Below are 22,729 nucleotides of genomic sequence, written 5' to 3'. Positions count from 1 at the left end.
GATAAGTGAAGCTGAGCAGCCAAGGACAACTGGGGAGGAAGGTCTCTGGTTGCCCTGGCCCCAGCCTTATTAGATAGCACAAACACCCCTGAGTGAACACTGCCAAAGCAATAAGCAGTAAGCCCTCGGGGCAAGACTAGCAGCCTCACCATGTCTGCGGGTAGAAGTTTACATCCCAGAGGAAGATACTGGTGGTCAATAGGGGGAAAGTCTTAGGAGCAGCTGTGTGGACTGCAACATTGGCCCCAGAGATCCTCACTTATCCACAGCAAGGGATTAACCATTTACCAGGCTATGGCTTTGGAGGCAAAGAGTCAAAAGGGAACACACACTGCTTAGTGGGGTTCCTGATTGGATGGGACTCTTTTGGCAGTAGTCTCCCTCAGGACAGTGGAGGCCCTGGCTACCATCACAGAAGAGAGATGAGGTGTCCTTGCTGTTGCAGAACTGTCAGCGAGCTCTGGTTGGAGCATGGAAGGTTAATCACACTCTAGGGTTTGAGCTGGGGGTCCAGTGGCTATTTCTGACCCTGGGATATGTTCATTGGAAGAACTAAATAGGGTCCAGGAAATAACAAACACCAAAAAATCCTAAAACCTGAGGCATCATCCCTCACAACCTAAGAACAGAACTCTAGTCTAGCATAATGCTAATAATTAAGCCTATTAGCCTCACCACTAATTTTTTTGAGAGAATATATTTTATTTTTATTTAGTTTTTTGACATTTTTTAAATTTGGTCAATTTCAAACATAATATTTTTAAATAACTAAACAAAGGGGAAAATTCAACTATCAATAGCTATTCTGGGGACAGAGAAGACCTGGGTTCAGACTCAGAGGACAGTAAAAGTAAAATTTAAAAAAAAAAAGTTAAAAAAGAGTAAAGTAAAAGCACCTAATTCTAAAACAGGAAAGAAAAATGTCAAATGGTCACAAACTCAAAAAGAACCTTTTGAAGAGATTTAAAACATCTCAAAAAGCAAACAAAAGAAATTGAAGAAAAATTAGGGAAAAAATTAAGAGCAATGCAAATAAATCAAGAAAATTATGAAAGAAAGATCACACAAATGGTAAAAAGAGATGCAGAAATTCATGGAAGAAAATAACAGTAAAAATTAGCATTGGAGAAGGTCAATCTAATGACATCTAAGACAAAAAGAAAAAACAAAGCAAAATCAAGAGAATGGAAGAATAGAAGAGTTTAGGAAATTTCCTTATTGCAAAAATAGCCAACCTGGAAAGTAGATTAAGGAGAGATAATATAATAATTGTCAGACTCCTAGAAAATTATGATTAAAAAAAGAGTTTATATACAATACTTGAAGAAATTATTTAGGAAAATTGCCCAAAAATTCTAAAATAAGAGGGTAAAATAGAAATTGAAAGAATTCACTGATCACTATTGCAAAAAGACACAAATATACAGATTCACGTTATTTTACAAAGCAAAGAAGCTGGTTTTAGAACTAAGAATAACCCACCCAGTAAAGCTGAACATAATTATACAAGTTAAAAAAAAAGAAAATATTGGCTACAAGAGTTTCAGCTATTCTTGGGGGTGAGGGGAAGAGAATTTGGTAGAAGATTTGATATATAAAAATAACAAGATAATAAGAAAGTCAAATGTTAGACTAATTATATGGGACCTGATAAAGTCAAATTGTTTACTTCTTTTATGGGAAAATATTATTTATAGCTCTCAAAAATTACATCATTGCTTGGGTAGGTTAAAATAGCATATGTAAATAGAAGATGAAATCAAATAGAATATAATAGAATGGGCTAAAAATAATAAGATAGGGCAGGAAGAGGTAAAATGGAACAATTATCTCATAAAAAAGAAGCATGCACAGAAGAATGGTTACTGAGGAGTGGGTAAAGGGATATTAGTATTAAAACTCTACTCTCATCAGAGCTGAGTTAAAGAAAGAGCAATATAAATACACACAACTAGCAGGATAAAATTCTACTTAATGTACAGAGAAACAGGAGATTGAGGGGATATGATAAAGGAAAAACTAAAAGTTCCCTTAAGAGACTGAGAAGGAAATATAGATAGAAGAGAGGGAATGGAAATAAAAAAGGGGAGGGTCACCTAAAAGGAAAAATTCATAATAAGAAATAGGAGAATAAAATGAGGGGCTGTGAGAGACTTTTTTAACAAGATAAGGAAGGGATTTTTAACACCATTGTTTTACATTGATTACCTTAAGGTATCTTAAATATCTCTTATACCATAAATATCCCAAGTATTCTAGTTATTATTTTCCCACATTCCCATGTTCAAAGGATGCCATCTGTTTAACCCCATTGTTTTCTTTGACTATTCTAAATATATTAAGTTCTTTAGGCATCTCATGTCCTATAGCAATCGTGAGGATCCTAGTTATTACTTTCCTAAGTAGGAATGTAATTAGTTTTACTCCACAGATTCTCTTGAGTTTTTTTTTCCTATTTGTTTTTTTCTGTTTCTTTTGAGTGTCAAATTTAATCTCTGAATTTTCTTTTTACCTGTGGTTATTTCATTAGGAATGCCTAAGATTCCTCTATTTCACTAAATATCCATTTCTTCCCTTGGAATATTATGCTCAATTTTGTTGGGTGATTGATTTTTCTTTGTAGGCAAAAGCCTTGTGTAATACAATATTCCAGGCCTTCCAGTTCTATAATGTAGAAACTGTTAGGTCCCATTCAATCTTGATTGTTATTCCACAGTATTTGATTTTTTTTTAATTTGTCTGGCTACTTGTAGTATTTTCTCCTAGGGCTGAAAGTTCTGAACTTTGGCTGTAATAGTTCTGGGATTTTTAAATTTGGGATTTCTTTTTTGAGATGAATGGTGTGTTCTTTCCATTTTGATTATCCTTTCTTATTCAAAAACATCCTCTGATAATTTCTTTCAATATGATATCCAGGTTATTTTTCTTCTTTCTTGTTCTTGTTTTTGTTCTTGTTCTTCTTGTTCTTCATCATTTCAAGAAAATCAATGATTCTTAGTTTCTCTCTCCTAGATTTATTTTCGAGATCAGTTATTTTTCCAATGAGAGATTTCAAATTTTCTTTTATTTTTTTTATTTCATTCGCTTTAGTTTGTTTATTGTTTCCTGCTGTTTCATGAAGTCATTCACTTCCATTTGTCCAATTCTGACTTATAGGGAAACATTCTTTTCTCTGAGACTGTGTCCTTACTTTCCTAGGGAATTATTTCATCTTTTTTATAGTGAAAGAGAGAGTTTGAGGTATTGCATTTCCTTTTCTTTAGGGTACTGACCAGTAAATTCTTGTTCTTATGTTTATTTTTCTAGTATTTTCTTTAATTTTTTCTGCATAAGTTTCTTGTTATTAGTTTTTCTATCCTTTTTGGAGCTCTTCTAGGGGGTTATTTTGAGCTTGACATCCTTTCACATTTTCCTTTGAGGCTTTACACATTTTTATTTTTGTAATTTTGTCTTCTTCTGAGATTGAATTTCTGTCATCTCTCGTGTTGAGATATTTTTCTAGCATTAAGCTCTTTCCCTGTCTTTTGCTCATTTGGGGGTTGTTGTTTTTTTTTTTACTCAGTTTTGCGTATATACTAAAGTTTAGCTCCATTCTGTGGTAAAGGGTGTATTATCCACTCTTGAGGATTATGCCTCGGAGCCACTTTACTGTCTTGGTATCAGATTGAACATTCTGTTGAGGAAGCCTGATTGGCCTGCTGTGTGGTGATTTCCAACTATTCAGTTCAACTGGTTCTAGTTGGGTCCTGCCTAAACCTGCAGAGGCTAGACCTTGTTGGGCTTAGGTCCACTGACTATAGTTTGTGTTGAATTGTGCCTACCCTCTGTTCTGGGTGAACTATGGAGGATCACTTTCCTTCCACTGCTGATTTTTCTGTATTATGTGGGTTTCTGCTTGTATCCTGCTGAGGCTAGTGTGAACCTTAAAAATTCCCAGACCCTACTTCATAAGATTAGATTAAGACCATTCCCCATTTGGGCAGTGTACTCTACTTAGATCAGAAATGAAGACCTCTACTCCACCCGTACTTAAGCCTGCTTTAGGGGAGAAAACTCCTTGCTGAACAATGAAAAGTACTTAAACCCATATGTAAGCCATGCCTATTTTTAGAACTAATACAAAGGGGTGCTAAGTACCTATAAAGGTCAGGCAACTTGTGAACTTATAAGGAGCAAAGAGGTGGAAACTTACTCAGAGCTTTCCTGGTGTGAATTACTCAAAAGTTCATACCTTCTTAGGTGTGAAATAAGAATGGGCTGTCCTTTGAAAAACATCTACTGTGATTGGTCGATGGAAGAACTTAGGGGAGGTGACAAAGGAGAAAATGCCCTTTAAAAGGAGACAAAAAGCTCTCTCTGGAAAACAGTCAGCTGGGAAAAGGCTGCCTTGAAGGGTCTCTCTCGAGACTCTCTCTGGGACATGGAGATTCAGGATTGAGCTGGTGAAGTCAGATGAGATGGAGCTGGCCTGGTGTCACTAGAATCCTTGCTTGGAAAGATCTTGTGGTGAGTGATTAAGGACTGACTGATCTTTTCTCTTAGGGCTTAGGCCTGGGTTGGCCAGGACTGGCCAGGGCCAGCTTATCCCTTTCTCATTATTCCCTCTTTTTCTCTCTTTCTTTAATTCCTCATTGTATTAATTAATTAAAATCTCTATAAAACCCAGTTGACTTGGGTATATTTCATAATTGGGAATATTTCCCTGGCAACCACCTTATATATTGATTTAAAAACAAGACACTGTAGTGAAAACATATTTTCTGCGGTCAAAATTTACTCACTCACTCTTATATCTACTAACAATTTAAGACTTCAACCATTTTAACTATTACAGTTTACGGCTCCCACTCTTTTAACTGATACACTAGACCAAGCCTGCTGTGCTCTTTCTTCGGCTGCTAGCAGTGTACTTCATTCAAGTTCTACTGAGTCTGGACCAAGACAGGCTATACACTTTTTCATGCTGCTTGAGCTTTATCATTTCTAAGTTCCACTGAGACTTTCTCAGTGCTTTCTCCTCCTTTTTCAGTGAGATGAATTCTCCTAGATGACTCTCTATATTTTTCTGGGCCAAAATACTGCTGCACTTCTTCTGTTACTTCTACCACTACAGTATTCTTTTTCTGGTGTTTTTGTTATTTTGTGGTCACTTGGAAGGTGGTTGGTGGGCTTTGAGTGTTCCTTACAGTGTGATCTTGACTAATTGACTCAGTATTCCTCAATTCAGTTATTGGAGACTTTGGGCTCCTGAGCCATTGCTGTTTCCTTTGCTGCCCCATCTATCTGGAATTGAATTCATATCAACAAATTGAAGGGCAGAGTTGGAAATAAAAGGGAGGGATTATTGGAAAGGGTATAGAATAAGAACTAGAAAGTAATGGGGAAGGAAGAAGGAAGGCACCTTGAGAAGGGTGGCCTAATTTGGAATTAGGAGGGCAAGGTCAAAGTATAAGGGAAGGATTCTAAAAAGGGATTAAAACTGGAAAGGTAGTGGATGAAAGAAACTGAATTTCCAAAGAGGGATTGGACAAAAAGAGAGGAAGAAAAGAACAAAAAATTAGGAAAAAATAGAATACAGGGAAACACACAACTAGTGATTATGACTTCAAATGTGAATGGGATGAAATTACCCAAAACATGAAAATAGATAGCAAAATGCATCAGAAACAAAATCCATCAATATGTTATTTATAAGAAACATTTTAAAATAAATGAAACACATAGAATAAAAATAAGGAGCTAGGGAAGAATGTACTATGCCTGAGATGATAAAAAGAAAGTGAGGGTGAAAAATCATGATCTCTGACTAAGTTAGGACTAATATAAACAGGTAAACTATATTAAGTTAAAAAGTACCATAGATAATGAAGATTTATCAATGTTGATTATATATGTACCAAATGTTATAGCATCTATATTTTTTAATTTATTTTTTTTATTTTTTTATTTATTTTTATTTAGTCAATTTAGAACATTATTCCTTGGTTAAAAGAATCATATTCTTTCCCTCCTCTGCCCCAACCCTTCCCGTAGATGACATGCAATTTCACTGGGTATTACATGTGCCCTTGATCAGAAACTATTTCCATGTTGTTGGTGTTTGCATTAGGATGTTCATTTAGAGTCTATATCCCCAACCATATCCCCTCGACCCATGTAGTCAAACAATTGTTTTTCTTTGGTGTTTTTACTCCCACAGTTTTTCCTCTGAATGTGGATAGTGTTCTGTCTCATAGATCCCTCCAAGCTGTTCAGGATCACTGCATTGTTACTAATGGAGAAGTCTATTACATTCAATTGTACCACAGTGTATCAGTCTCTGTATACAATGTTCTCCTGGTTCTGTTCCTTTCACTCTGCATCAATTCCTGGAGGTCGTTCCAGTCCCCATGGAATTTCTTCACTTTATTATTCCTTTGAGCACAATAGTATTCCATCACCAACATATACCACAATTTGTTCAGCCATTCCCCAATTGAAGGGCATCCCCTCATTTTCCAATTTTTGGCCACCACAAAGAGTACAGCTATGAATATTCATGTACATGTCTTTTTCCTTATTATCTCGTTGGAGTACAAGCCCAGCAGTGCTAAGGCTGGATCAAAGGGCAGACAAAGGGCAGTCTTTTACCGCCCTTTGGGCATAGTTCCAATTGCCCTCCAGAATGGTTGAATCAATTCACAATTCCACCCACAATGCATTCATGTCCCAATTTTGCCACATCCCTTCCAACATGCATTACTTTCCTTTGCTGTCATGTTAGCCAATCTGCTAGGTATGAGGTGATACCTCAGAGTTGTTGATTTCCATTTCTCTGATTATAAGAGATTTAGAACACTTTTTCATGTGCTTATTAATAGTTTTGATTTATTTAACTGAAAATTGCCTATTCATGCCCTTTGCCCATTTATCAATTGGAGAATGACTTGATTTTTTTGTACAATTGATTTAATTCTTTATAAATTTGAGTAATTAGACCTTTGTCCAGAGGTTTTTGTTATGAAGATTGTTTCCCAATTTGTTGCTTCCCTTCTAATTTTTGTTACATTGATTTTGTTTGTACAAAACCTTTTTAATTTGAAGTAAACAAAATTATTTATTTTACGTTTTGTGATTTTTTTTTAACTCTTGCTTGGTTTTAAAAATTGTCCTTTCCCAAAGATATGACAAGTATACTATTCTGTGTTCACCCAATTTATTCATAGTTTCCTTCTTTATATTCATGTCAATCACTCATTCTGAGTTTATCTAGGTGTAGAGTGTAAGATGTTAATTCAAACGTAATCTCTCCCATGCTGGCTTCCAATTTCCTAGCAGTTTTTATCAGATAATGGATTTTGGTCTCAAAAGCTGGGACCTTTGGGTTTATCATAGACTATCTTGCTGAGGTCACTTACCCCAAGTTTATTCCACTGATCCTCCTTTCCATCTCTTAGCCAGTACAATATTATTTTGATGACCGCTGCTTTATAGTATAGTTTGAGATCTGGGGCTGCAAGGCCACCTTCCTTCGCATTTTTTTTCATTATTTCCCTTGATCTTTTGTTCTTCCAAATGAACTTTGTTATGTTTTTTTCTAATTCAGTAAAAAAGTTTTTTGGTAGTTTAATGGGTATGGGACTAAATAAGTAAATAAGTTTGGGTAAGATGGTCATTTTTATTATGTTAACTCATCCTACCCATAAGCAATCAATGTTTCTCCAATTGTTTAGATCTAGTTTTAATTGTGTGGAAAGTATTTTGTAGTTGTGTTCATACAGTTCCTGGGTTTGTCTCAGCAGATAGATTCCTAAGTATTTTATATTATCTAAGGTGATTTTAAATGAAATTTCTCTTTCTAGTTCTTGCTGATGAGATGTGTTGGAGATATATAGAAATCCTAATGACTTATGTGAGTTTATTTTGCATCCTGCAACTTTGCTAAAGTTGTTGATTATTTCCACTGGCTTTTTGGTTGATTCTCTAGGATTCCTTATGTAGACCATCATATTATTTGCAATAAGTGATAGCTTGGTCTCCTCATTGCCAATTTTAATATTTTCAATTTCTTTTTCTTTTCTAATTGCTACTGCTAGTGTTTCTAGTACAATGTTAAATCATAGAGGTGATAATCGGCATCCTTGTTTCACTCCTGATCTTATTGGGAATGCATCTAGTTTATCCCCATTGCAGATGATGTTGATTGTTTCTCTCTTTGATTATTATGTCAGATAGTTTGCATAGAATTGGGATTAGTTGTTCTTTGAATGTTTGATAGAATTCACTTATAAATCCATCAGGCCCTGGGGATTTTTTCTTAGGGAGTTGTTTGATGACTTGTTCAATTTCTTTTTCTGATATGGTATTTAAGAATTATTTTTCTTCTTCTGTTAATCTAAGCAATTTATATTTTTGTAAATTTTCATCCATATCACATAGATTGCCATATTTGTTGCCATATAATTAGGCAAAATAGTTTTTAGTGATGGCCTTAATTTCCTCTTCATTAGAAGTGAGGTCTCCCTTTTCATCTATGATACTGTTAATTTGGTTTTCTTCCTTCCTTTTTTTTTTATTAGATTGACCTGTAGCATCTATATTTTTAAAGAAAAATTTAAAAGAGTTACAGTTGGAAATAGATAACAAAACACAAGTAATGAGAGGAATTCAATTTTCCCATCAGATAAATCTAACCAGAAAATAAGTCAAACAGATGACTGGAATCTTAAATCAAATATGATAGATATCTGGAGATAAATGATTGAGAACAGAAAGGAATATATATTCTCGATTATACATGATACTTTTACAAAAACTGACCATATACTTGAGTATAGAAAAATTATAGCTAAATGTAGAAATTCAGAAATATTAAATATGTTTCACATCATAATGCATTAAAAGTTTTATGGACCATAGAAACACAAAGAAAAAATTAATTGGGGACTAAATAACATAATCTTAAGGAATAAGTCAGTTATCAAATCATAAAAACTATAAATAATTTTCATAAAAATAATGATAACAATTAGTCCACATACAAAAACTTGTAAAATACAGCAAAATCAGTAATTAGAGGAAAATTTATATCTCTAAATACTTATATTAGTCAAAGAGAGAAAGAAAAGGTCAATAAATTGGGAATGCAATTAAGAAAACTAAAAAAGGCAAATTAAAAATTCTCAACTAAACACCAAATTTGAAATTATAAAAATTAATGTGAGATCAATAAAATTGAAAGTAAGATTATTTAATTAATGAATAAATCTCAGTATTTGTTTTACAAAGTAAATTAGCAGGATATACAACCATTGTTTAATATGATTTTAAAACAAAGAAAACCATATCGCTAGCATTAAAAATGAGAACTATAAGTATATCACTGATGGAGATGAAATTAAAGCTTTTACTGGAGTTATTTTTAAAATTATACACAAACAAATGTAACTGAAATGGGAAAATACCTACAAAAAAAAAGATAAACTGTCTAAACTAGAAGAGGAAGAAATAGAATATCTAAATAAACACATTTTATAAAAAGACAATGAATTAGCCATAAATAAACTTCCTAAGTTAAAAGCATCAAATCGAGATGTACTTACAAATGAATTCTACCAAATATTCAAGAATCAACTATTTCTAATATTAAATAATTGCTATTTGAAAATAACAGATAAATAAGGAACTTTGCCAAACTGCTTTCATGAAACAAATATGGTACTGATACCTGTCAGAGAAAGTGAATTATAGACTAATTTAATTGATGAATATGGATGCAAAAATCCTAAATAAAATATTAGCTTAGAGCCTACAACAATATATCACAAAGATTATACAGATTGACTAAATAAAATTTCTATCAAAAATCCTAGTTTAAAATAAGATAAACTATTGACATAATCGATTATATCAATAACAAAATTAATTTTAAAAATATGATTATATCAATAGATGTGGAAAAAGTCTTGACAAAATAAAATACTCATTCCTATTTTAAAACTGTAAAGCATGGGTAACAATGGATTTTCTAAAATTATATGAAGTATTGTATGAGTTAAATAGATATCCAATATTTCAAGTATTATTTTTTATAAAGTTTATTATCTGACAAAATAGAACCACATTACTATGTTTTTCTGCCTGCTCAAAAATCCCCTCTCTACCAAAGCTGCCACAGGAAGGGAAAAGAGCCTGAAACAGAATTTGACCAAATTTATCTCCTGTCTATGTCAGCACATAATGATAGGAAGAGAGTAGGATGTTGGGAATTGTAGTTTTTTTGAGGATAGTAATTTTGCTGGGGTTATAGCTTTTAGGGTAATAGATTTGAATTACACATCCCCCTGAGATCCTTTGGAAGACTAGTTTCCTTAATGGATCTTGTGAACATAACCAATTTATAAATTACAATAATTTGGGGATGAAAGGGAAATAGAATAAAACCAATGATTATTAGGCATACTGACAAAAAGCTAAATGGGGGGCTGTCCCCTTCAGCATAAGAGTATACATACAAAATGAATGTGTTACAATTCGACATAGTTCAATTTCTCTACAACCCAAAGTTCATTCTGAATCTTTTGGTGCAGTGTGAGGTTTCTGAAGGCATCTCCATGGCACTTTTTCAAAGGAGTTCACTTCCTAGATTCTGACAGATAACTAGTTTCTTAACATTTATAAATAAAACTAAAATTTTATGACAATTATACAATCATCCCCTCTGAGGAGGGTGTTGGCAAACACAGATTAACTCAGTATACATTAATTTTCACTAAGAAAACAGCTTTATAAGAAAACAGTAGTATAGCAGATAGTTCAAGAAAACCTTTTGGGTCTAAAATGTCGGAGAGAATCTAGATCATTCTGATGGAGGTAGATTAAGGTGAAGAGTTAAAAAGCATACAAAAGCTACTAGGCTTCATGGGAAATGTTCCTTCTTAGGAGCCATACAGGGGTACCACACCTTCCCAGCTCCTCTGGTATATAATAAGGAAAATGTGGAAGTTTGCATTGAGAAGTGACATGAGACCAGGAGGAAGATTCTAGAACTTTGAAGGAGGGTAAGGCTGGGACCAAGGCTGTTAGCTGTGTTTCTCTGGAGAATTTCTGGAGATGGTGGCTATTAATTTCCTTGGTGGCTAACCCTGTTCTTTCCTATTTGCTGTTTTGCTTGCTGTATTATATAGAGGCAGTTTCTGATGAACCTAATCTATCTGCAGTGATTGTGAGATTGAGTCTGGATCCTTTTTGAATCTAAGACTTTCCTTGGCCCTAGCAATGCCTTACATAGACCCTTAAATCTAACTAAGGGGGATTTAGTTGATGGTTTTAATTAAGATCAAGGACTGGAGATTTAGGAAGTTAGGGAGGATTTGAGAAGGAAATTCACTCAGAAGAAATCTCCGTGAAGAGATATTTAGATCTGGGGGGTTTAGGTAGATTGACCTTAGTTTAGATTATCCCAAATCCCCTTTTCACCTTTTCTTGTATATTACATAAAACAAACTGTCCCTGTTATATAGTGGTCTGTGTTTATTATCTCAGGACAGTTTCAGTCTGGACTGGGCCTATCAACCACAGGTAGCCTTCCCAAAGTTTATTCTTCTGATATTGGTCCTACATTGTAACATCTAATCCCAGCCTCAAAACTCTATCATTATTTCAGTTATGAGACTATAACAGCCATAAAAAGTATGTCTTTATATTTCTCACCCATTACATTTTTACAAATGCAGAGGTGAAGATTAGTGCTATAACACTTCACTTCAGCTACTAAATGGAACCTTACCTCTTGTTACCAACAACTCAAAGGTACTTTTATAATGGTATCTTCTCCAGTCTAGTCATATAGGGAGGTACAAATAAAAACAATATAATAGCACATATAGTTAATTGTCAGAACATAGTAACTTAAAGTGATATAGTGTAACAAAACATAAAAAACAAAATAAAATCTTAAAACAATCAATCAGCAAATATGATATATGTGACAGGATACAGGCACTGAATTTAAGAGTCCTTTTTTTTCCAATTCCAACATAGGTATTTTTCATAAAACAATGGAGTTTGAAAAGGCTTAGGATCCACCTACAGACTCTTTACGGTTCCCTACCCTCCCCAGCATCACCATCTATCTAGGTTCCTTTTGGTCATGCCTCTGGGATCTCCTACACTGAGGGAGAATACCTTGCTGAACATAGTGTGGTATAATCCCATATTGGATGTATTGTAGGGACTGGGCAGGCCAGAATGGCAAGAAGGTGTAGGGAGATGAATTTCTCCCCTGAATCTGAGGATTATTCAAGCTAATTGCAAGGACCAGTGTACCCAGGAACGGTAGGAAGAAAAAATATCCTACAAGTGGGAGCTGTTTGAGATAGGTAATCTAACTGTTCTTTCATAGAGTGGGCCACCATTGCAATTTTACTTCCTGTTTGGAAGAGTAACCTTCCTTCCTCTTACCCCTAGGAGTTCCCACCAGGGAGTAGATTGCTTCCCCTGCCACATGGACAGGGAGTTAAGAGGGTAGAAGCTCTCTTGCTTAAAGGAAATACACCCAAGCTTTCAAGGCAAATAGCAAGTAAGCACTTAGCTATTGGCAATATAAAAGAGAAAAGGATTTATACTTTCCAGGCCTCCAAAGAGTGGCTCCAATCAGCATTAGCAATAGTAACAGCAGCAGTAATAGCAGCAGCAGCAGTAATATCTGAAGCAGCAGCAGGAGCAGCAGTGGCAGAAGCAATGGCTCTGCAAGGACCACCCAGGCAGGGAGGCAGGAGCAGGAGGCTGGGACCAACCAGGGAGTTAGCAGCAGGAGACTGGATCTGCAACAATAGGTAGCAGTAGCAGTGCTTGGGAACAAAGAGAGTTCCCTGGAGAGGTTGGGGGAGAGCAAAAAGCCTGGCAGGAGAAATATGATTTCTTTTTCAAACTAATCTACTCAGAGAGAATTAAGGGTTCTGACCCCCACTTCTGGTCACCATAAATGTAGGAGTTAAATTATACTTCAAGTATTATATTTATAAAGTTTATTATCTGACAATATAGAACCACGTGGCTAAGTTTTCTTCTACCTGCTCAAAATGCCTGCTTTACCAAAGCCAACACAGGAAGGAAAAAAATGCAGAGAGATAGAACTCCACCAAATTTATTCTTGTTTACGTCAGCACATAATGACAAAAAGAGAGTAGGGTGCTGGGAATCATGGTTTTTGCTGGGGATCATAATTTTTAAGGTAATAGATTCAAATTACATAATATCTACCTAAAACTATCAGCAAGTCATAACAGCAATAAACTAGAAACCTTCCCAATAAGAGCAGAAATGAAAAAAAAGATGCCAATTATAACAACATTATTTAACATAATAATAGAAGTACTAGGAATAGCAATAGGAGAAGAAAAATAAAGATATTAAAATGGGCAAAAAGGTATTAAAACTTTCTCTTTTTTCAGATGACATAATTGTATATGTGCAAAATTCTAGATTAGCAAGATATAAAATAAATTCACATTAATGAATGTTTTTATATGTTACTAACAAATTCCAGCAAGAAGAAAAAGAAAGAGATACCTCCATTTAAAATAACCACAAATAGACTTAAATATGTGGGACTATACTTGCCAAAGCAAACTTAAGAACTAAATGAACACTATTATAAAACACTTTTTTACACAAATAAAATTAGATCTATATAACTGGGGAAATATTAATTGTTCATGGAGGGGCAGAGCCAATATAACTAAACTGAACATGGCAAACCTACCTAAATTAATCTTATTATTCAATATCATCCCAATCCCAAACATTATCTTTTTGACCTAGAAAAAATAATAACATTCATTTGGAAGAACAATCATTGTTCTTTTCTTTCTTTCAAGAATATCAAAGAATTAATGTAAAAATTTTAAAGGACATCTAAAATTACTAGATTTTTAAGCTCTATTATAAAGTAGTAATAATCAAAATTACTTGTACTAGCTGAGAAATAGTAAGGTAAATCAGTGGAATAAGACAGATATACAACAAACAGTAGTGAAATATTATAGTAACCTTGTATTTGACAAAAACATAGATCCAATATTTGGGGATGAGAAATCAATATTTGGTAAAATTTTCTAGGACAACAGGAATGTAGTTTTGTAGAAATTAGGTATAAACCAATATCTTACCCTGTACATTAACATAATATCAAAATATACATAAATGAAGATATAAGAAGTCAATTTGGAGAAAAGTTAACATGTTAACTATCAGATTATGGATAATAGAGGAATTTATGAGTAATCAAGAGATAAAGAACATTGTGAGATATACAATAGATAATTTTAACCCATTAAATTAAAAAAAAAAGTTTTGTACAAATAAAACAAATGTTGCCAAAATTAGAAGGAAAGCAGAAAATTTGGGGAAAACTTCCATAGACAACCTCTCACATAGAGGTCTCAAATTTTGATGACTGATCAAATCACAATTTAATCTATTGAAAAGATTAATCTGGTTTCTGTAGTTAAATAGCATTGAAACTCCTCAAAAACAGATACTCATTGAATGTCCACTATATACAATGTTTGGAGATAAACACTGAGGCAATTAGAAAAAATACAGAACATTCTTCTTATGCTTAAAAAGCTTATAGTCTTTTTGGAAAGAAAATAAATAGCCCTAATAACAGTATGGTGTATTAGAGAAGTGACAAAAGACTGGTATAAATCAAAATGTCAAAGGATTTCTAAGAAAGGAGAAATCACTGATAGGTTTAGGTATTTTTTTTTTTGTGGAGACTTCTGATGAGACTATATCAATAAAAGTTTTAGAGAGGATTTGGGCTAAGAACTGGGCTTTGATGAATGAGTTAGAATATGAATGGGAAGGGCTCTGAGGGAATGATAGGATGAGTATATATTTTTAAAGGGGTTCTCAGTATAGCTGAGAGACAATAGTCTTGAGTAGTGTGATTGTATTAGGAAATGAAAGGAAGGAAAAAAGACCTGAAATATATTATGAAAGAAAAACTGACCAAATTGGCATATGAGTGAAATCCAGGTAAAAAAATTTTAAAAATTAAACTTATGCCAAAAAACTATGAAGAATGGCTCAATAATTTAAGTGATTTTTCATTTAAAAAGCCTCTTCTCTACCCACAACTCTACCCATAATTGAATCTATGATAGAGAAAAAGAGTTAAAGCGTTTCACATTTTGAGAAGCTAAATATCAAAACAACATTAATAATGACAAGGGGAAAAATAGCCTCTAGAAGTCCAGTTTCAGGGTTATGTTCTTTCATAACTGGTAAATTTTTTTAATTTAAAAATTTTATAAAGAATCATAACTTAGCTCATGAAACATCTATGATTATGTTAGTGAATCATCAGGAAGAGTTGAATATAGAATAATTGTCCAAAAGGATATGTAAGGTTTTAAAATAAGAATGGGATAATGCTTAAAGAAAAAAAAAAGTACTGGGGGCATAAATCTAAACTATAAAACCACTGAGCAAAAGTTCATTACTGACTATGGGCAGTAGATATAATTTCCTTTGTGTCAAATATGTGTGAAATTTTTATCTCAACGATGAATAATTGTATATTTGGTCTATTTTCTTATAGTGTGCTCAAAACAGATCGACCTAAAATAGAAAGTTAAAATAACATTAACAAGAAACATACTTGAATGCTATGACTGGACACTGAACAAAGGCTGAGTAATCAATAGTATTAATAACTGAGGAGACATGTGTGGCCAAAGTGTATTCTTAGTTGTCTCCTCTTTTATTTATCATAATTACTTAATGCTCTAGTCAGCATAAGGCTATAACCTGACAGAAAGGAACATTTCCCTCAAAAGATTTTTCCTTTGAATGGCTTGGGTCACATATGACATCTATTCTTGTGACAGAATTAGTCCCCAAACAAGAAGGTTTAAGGAGGCAAAAACAGTCTCCTGGAGTGTAAGTGGACTGTTGGAATCTCTACAATAAATACTGCTGGTATACAAAATAGAAATCACTAAATTATTTCTGACCACAGTTAGGAACCATAGGCTTCAAACATAAAAAGTACCTGTTAAATGTCATCCTCCGCACTTCCCCCAATAAAAATATTTCTAGTTTTCCTGATTGTTGAAGTTGATTTTATTTTATTTTTCATTGAGTGTGGACAGAAGTTCTTATATTATTTTCACAGTTCTTTATTAATTAATCAGGTTATATTCCACATTTTGCTTTGGTAAAGCAGAGACATGTTTTTCCAGTTACTCTGTCTTATTTTTCTAAGATCCATTGAAATTCAGCATTTGTGAGGTCTCTTGATGTTCACTGCACATCTCCCACTCATACTCTCACTTTTCGTTATGTGTTTCTTTTTGCAGCCTCCCACTGCCTAGCAAATTAAATTTTTTCAACATAATTGCCCAAACTCTAACTTTTCACACTGCTACACTTCATTAGAAATGGGAGCTCTTTCCTATGAATCTTTTTCAGCAACTCCCAAAGGCAAAAGCTACATTTGTCATACTCCAAATCAGACTGTTTTCTTGCACATTGGTCTCCCAAGGAGAGATCCTGGTGTACAAGCATATGATATTTTGGCTCAGGATAGTTTCTGATTGATTTTCAGCATCCTAAGGGTGGCTTCTACTATAAATGGAAATAATTCATATCTGGTAGATGGATGAATAAATACACATACAGCATTTATTTATAATAATTATTTAACATTTACTTCATAGATTCCTAAGCAGATAGACGCACCACCTCCGTTGTGGGAATTGGCAGTCTAGAAAGAGATAGGCAAGAAATGAAGCATGCAGTGATTTTTTTAAACTGATGAGCTAAAGTCAAAATAAAAACCAACTATTACCTTCTTCCCCATACCTTCCCACCTTCATTGCCTATTCTACTAATTAAATTCCATGTAACACCTTGGATACCTCTCTTGTCTAAGTTTGCATATTGTTTGATATATCTAACCTTTAGATGTACATTCGCAGGGGTTCTTAACACAAATTTGCATCTGATTTTGTCTTTCTCCCAGAAGAAATGATTTTTTTCTGGGTAGTACTTATGTTTGATGTCATTGAGAAAGGCAGGGTTTATATAAAATGGAAAATGAGCAGGGAAATTAAAAGTTTGAAAAACTACTCCAGATAAGCATTGAATTCAGTCATGCAGATGACCACTTATTAGCAAGTTAACTCATTCCTTTCATTCTTTTTGAAGATGTTGACCTTATGTAGAGGAAATATACATCTTTGAGCTGTCTTTGTTTTAAGCTAAACTTGGATTTGTCCCAGAGGACATTAAGTTCATTTTGGCTAAATAATTCCAATCAATTTCTGATAAGAGATAAAGAGTTATGCAGTGGGGCAAGATCTTAAATAAATAACAAATAAGCCCAGAAACAGACAAATAACATGAGTATTAGAAATGATACTTACTTGCTGTATAACCATGGTAAACGATTGAATGGGGCAGCTAAAATAGTGCAGTTGATAGAAGGATAAACATGTAGAAAGGAAGACATCTTCCTAGTTAAAATCTGGCCATAGATACCTACTAGCTTTGTGTCCCTGGACAAATCACTTAACACTATTTGTCTCAGTTTCCTCATTTGTAAAATGAGCTGGAGAAGGAAATAGCAAAGCACTCCACTCTCTTCTTCAAGAAAATCACAAGTCATGTCACAAAGAATCAGATATGACTGAAACTACTGAACAACAAAAAGCCAGCCAAGAAACTTCGGTTTCTTCATCTCTGAAATGGGGGTTTCCAAAGCTTTTCATTCCTTCTTTAAAAAAGATATTGGCATTATATCCCAAGATCAGAGCTATAGAGGGTATATTAGCACTTATCCAATTCTATAATCTCTTTTCATAGATGAGCAAACAGAAGGCCCCAAAGTTGATATGATTTTCTTAAAGTTAATGGTTAGTAAATAGCAGACCTGGGATTCTACCTCAGATCTCATGACATCAAACTGTTTCTGCTGCACCATTTTGAGGAAAGAATTACTTCATACACCATATAAATGTAAGCTATCATCATCATATTAACCCTATGACTAGTGGTGGAAATAGCATCCTTATATGGTGACTAATCCCTAAAATGTATATTGAAAGTGTTGCTTTGTTCTTTCTTTGGAAAATTACAAAATATCTGCCAACTGGAAAATGTTATGCTTAGTAGCAGAAAAGACAACAAGATAATTAAGATATGATTATAGCCCTTATGGAGCTTTCAGTAGAGAAGGGAGCACATGAAACATGCAGAAATAGGAAATAAAATACAATAAATATATAACTAGTAAAGATATGAATACAATCAGAGTACAAATACAGATACATATACAGTGTAGAAACTTCTACAAGATTGGAGGATAGAAAGACTATTTTTGTCTAGAAGAGAAACTTCCTTTGAACAGGTGGCATCTGTCCTGGGTGGATGAGATCTTAGAAACTTTAGAATGTGTTATTGGGGAAAGGCATCTCATGTATAGTGAATGATGCAAAGAGAGTTGGAAGTGGGGAAATATTTTCCAAATAGGCTAATGTTGTGGGATCTTAGGTCAACTGAAAGAGAATAGTATGAAATAAGGAGAGAAAAATAGGGAGGGATGGGCAGCAGGTAGTAGAGGAACTTATATATCTGGCTAAGTAGTTTAATTTTTATTTTATTTCCAAATTTTTTATCTTATTTCTAAATTCCTTAATTACTATCCTTAATAATAACACTGATACTTGTTAAGTAGCCTGTCAAATTAATGGTATTACTTTATAACAACATTGTTTACTACATTAGTTGATTTTCCGTTTAGATGGTTAAAAATTGTTAGTTTTAGTAATAATTCCTTTTTCATATTAGCCCTGGCAGTTCTTTCTCATTTTGCTAGTATAAATGTTAAAATTAATGGTTGGATGATTATTATGTGGTCACCAGTATTTGTTATATCTTGAGTCAGAAATTTATTTACAAATAGAGAGAAAACAATAAAGAAGAGAAATATGTGAGGGGGATGGAGAAGTTTTCTATCCTATCAGCCTAAATGTTTTGTTTTTGGTCTGCTTAATCCAGACAGAGATTAATTAGCTAGTAGCTAGTAGTGAGTAATCACATGGCCTCCTCCAAGATGGAAGCTAGTCTTTCCAGAAGCTAGGAAAGTGGTCAGCCTTTTATTCACCCAATGAAGTAATGCAAGAGTTAGAGTCCAAGTAGAAGCACAGCTCCAGGTCCATGATCCAAACTGTATTCTCCAGCAAAGCTCCCTCAAAGATTATCTATGACTATCTCCAGAAAAACAATCTCTTCAGACTATTTTCTCAAAGATAATCTGCCCTGAAGGAGTTCAGGGCTTACTTTTTATGGTGACTTCTTGTCTCTTTCCCTCTTAACAGGGGCCAATCACAGTTTCCAAATTGTCTAGCACTGGCCAGAGGGCAGTGTCTATATGATCAACTTCTCACTTTCTGAAGATTAAGTTCTCATCAAAAAGATTCACAGATTCCCAGCTGATTGAATCAAACAGCTTCACAGTTTCCTGATTTGATTGAATTTCTAAGGATGTAAATTCTTTAAATACCTTGCTAGCTTCTCACCTAGTAATAAGTTTGGTGTTTAATCTTTTGTTGATTCAATTCATAAGTAGACAAAGAGGAATTAATCCTGTTTTTAGTCTAGTGAGATACTGAGTAGAGGTACTTAAATTAGTGTTAACTCAGGATAGACAAAAGAGTAAAGAATTCTCTTTCACACTTGGGAATAAGCTTAATTGCAGATATGAAGTAATTGTTAGGTTAATTGAATAGTGAAAAGGAACAGTTGACATGAAAACCTTGGAACCTTTTGTCTGGTTCAATGTATAGAGGGCCCCACTTGAAGATAGAAAATGATTGGTTTAGGGTACTGATGGGGAACCTTTTAGAGACCAAGTGCTCAAACTGCAAACTGCATAGAGAGGGAGAAGGGATCAGCCCTGCCGCATGTCCCTCTGGCTCTCTAAATATGAACTCTGTGCTGGGGGTAGGAGTGACCGCAGAGAGGGTTCTGAGTAACCCCCTCTGGCAACATAGGTTTAGGGCATGCCTCTGACACATAGTATTTGTGTAAACATGGTCAAGTATTCTTGGTACCACTCTAGAAAATTTTGTATGACTACACATTGCAAACAAGTTAGTGACTGACCTGCATTAGCGGTGAGTTTCCATACCAATATTTCAATTTCCACATCAGGATCGACACCCTAATTTCCTCCAGAACAAAATTACAGAGCCATTTACAAATTATCATCACTACCACAAACCCTATTCCTAGATCATTCCAAAGATCTGACCCTCCTTTTGATCCATGATCTCTATAACTTGTCTATTTTTATTTCATTTAATATATAAGGACCCATATGCACTATGTCCCATTCCATTAGTTTACTATACTAACAATTGGGAATACTGAAAATATACAATCTAAGTATTTCTCTATTTTAAAAAATCCCCAAATGTACACTACTTGGTTTGTAATATCCTGTTCACTCTCCACCCCTGTAAGTTCTGATAGTGCCCAACATGATTAATGATAACCATAAGCTACCTACCACAAATTCTCTAATCAGCCTTAACCCATCTGAATGAAAATCATAAATCAGCAGATGTGTAAATGCCTACTATCCAGTTGATAAAGTAAATTCTCTGAGTAATTTTCCTCCCAAAGGCTAGAAGACTCTAGCAATCCTAGCTTTTGTATAAAATTCTGACAGTCCTTAAGTCATTATAGAGTCAAGAATATATCACTACTTCAATGTTCAATCATTAAAATATAAATAATGGAAAGCATGAATCCTTCTGTAATAAATTTTTTTCTCACCATATGCACTTATTTTTAAACTGTACTTACCTTTGGTTCACTATCGAAACATATTTTCTTTTGCTTATTTCAACAACTGATTCATATTCATGTAAATTGCTGGTTGAAAGTTGAGTTGATTATAAATTTAGAATTTCCTATTTTCTAAATTGCAGTTCCCTAAAGGAAGATTGAATAAAGACAACCACTCCTTAAATAGTATTGAACTTGATTACTTTGAACTTTTACAAGTAGTAAAATTCACTTGATTTCCTTTTTTCCTTGAAAATTAATTTATAAACAGAAAACTACTTAGGTTAGCTATATGATATTGAGGCGTTTTACTTCTACCACCACCCCCACTCACTCTGAGTATTATTTTGATCTTCAAGATCTTTAGGAACTACAACAAAATTCCAAAAAGAACTTCCTACTTAAAATGTTTTTCATAAGTCATTTTTCTCTCTGAGAAGACTTAGAATATAATTTATTTTGCCACTATGATTTAGAGGCTTCTTGTGTTAGATCTACCCCTAATCTGTGTATACTTACCATGACCAAAGGGATTTAACAAACAAAATTATAATCCCTATCCACAAATTCCATTTCGATATAGATAGTATACCAGTAAGGACCTATTATTGTGCTATTTATTATAAGGTTTTTTTTTTTCATTTGTTTTGTTTTGGTTTTGTTTTTCCAAAGTTCATCTTGCCAAAATAATTTATGAAAAATTATAGTTAACTAATATAGTATCATCAGTAACTGTACCTTTCAAGATGTATATTTGACTAATAGTCAAGTAGATATTCCATCTTTAATAGTTTAGAAGCTTTGTTTTCTTTAAAATGTGAAAAAGCTCACATTATAACTCTTAATCTGTAGGTTTCTATACTTGCATGTATAAGTAGACATTATACATAATGCTAACAATTACTTTTTAAGTGTTGAATTATTTGTTTAGTATCCAGAAGTAATTAACTATTTAAAAGAATTCATTCATTTTCTACCTAGTAGTTGGACCTGCTTAGTCTAAGCAAAGATCATGTGCTCAAACCTGCATTCTCTTAACTGGTAATAAAGAACCCTGCAGGCTTGACAGATTGTCACGGCAATTATTCACATGAAGTTATGTAGCAGTTGTATCTGTCAGCCCATGCAGTATTGAATATTTTAACTGGCAGTCTTCCAAGACCGAACATTAATCTTACCATCTCCTATTACAGTCCCTAATCAAGATATTCCAGGGGTGATTGCACTAACATTGTTTGAAGACTACATCTACTGGACTGACGGGAAAACCAAGTCACTCAGCCGTGCCCATAAAACCTCGGGAGCAGACAGACTATCCCTGATTAACTCATGGCATACCATAACAGATATCCAGGTGTATCATTCTTATAGACAACCTGATGGTAATTATTCTTTCCATGCTTTCCATAAATGCATCTACACTTTCCACTCACATCCCATTTTGATTCTACCAAAGGTTAAGTATGAAGTTTTTAGAAATGATGACCATAGTTTCCATTATTTAGATCTTTTAAGAGTTAAATCTACTTATACTAAGTGAGATTGTTAGAGAATCCATTGAAGAACTTATTGATATTTCAACTAATTATTAGATAGTTAAAATGATATTATTCTAAAAATCAAGCCAGCCAAAGGAAATACTTCAAAAGTCTGATTGTGGTGACAAATAGTGAGAATTTTCATAAAACTCTCGAATAATGGTGTTTAGGAAGGTCTAGACCTAACTTAGATCATCAAAGTCTACCATTGTTTATTACATGCTTGTCGTATTGTCCTAAATACTCAGAATTCAAACACACACAAACACAGGCAAAAAATGAAACAATACTTGCCCTCAAGGAGATTACATTTTATTAAGAAATACAAATCCTCACGTATTTGATTA

General features: G+C 33.9%; 1 protein-coding gene across 7 annotated transcripts in view; it reads left to right on the top strand.

The window, feature by feature from the left end:
* LRP1B (LDL receptor related protein 1B) overlaps positions 1–22,729 on the top strand; it is a 2,480,145-nt gene that overhangs the window by 2,133,313 nt on the left and 324,103 nt on the right. For 6 of the 7 annotated variants that reach the window (XM_007494117.3, XM_056797186.1, XM_056797187.1 and 3 more), the window contains one exon: positions 22,038–22,226. The exons of the other annotated variant lie outside the window; for it this stretch is intronic. In XM_007494117.3, coding sequence (XP_007494179.2) covers positions 22,038–22,226 — 189 coding nt within the window. The remainder of the gene's footprint in view (positions 1–22,037; positions 22,227–22,729) is intronic. 7 annotated transcript variants of the gene reach the window in all.

The sequence above is a fragment of the Monodelphis domestica genome, chromosome 4 (assembly GCF_027887165.1).
Source record: "Monodelphis domestica isolate mMonDom1 chromosome 4, mMonDom1.pri, whole genome shotgun sequence".
NCBI classification, from domain to species: Eukaryota; Metazoa; Chordata; class Mammalia; order Didelphimorphia; family Didelphidae; genus Monodelphis; species Monodelphis domestica.
Note: the sequence above shows the minus strand (reverse complement) of the source record. Positions and strands in the feature narration are given on the sequence as shown.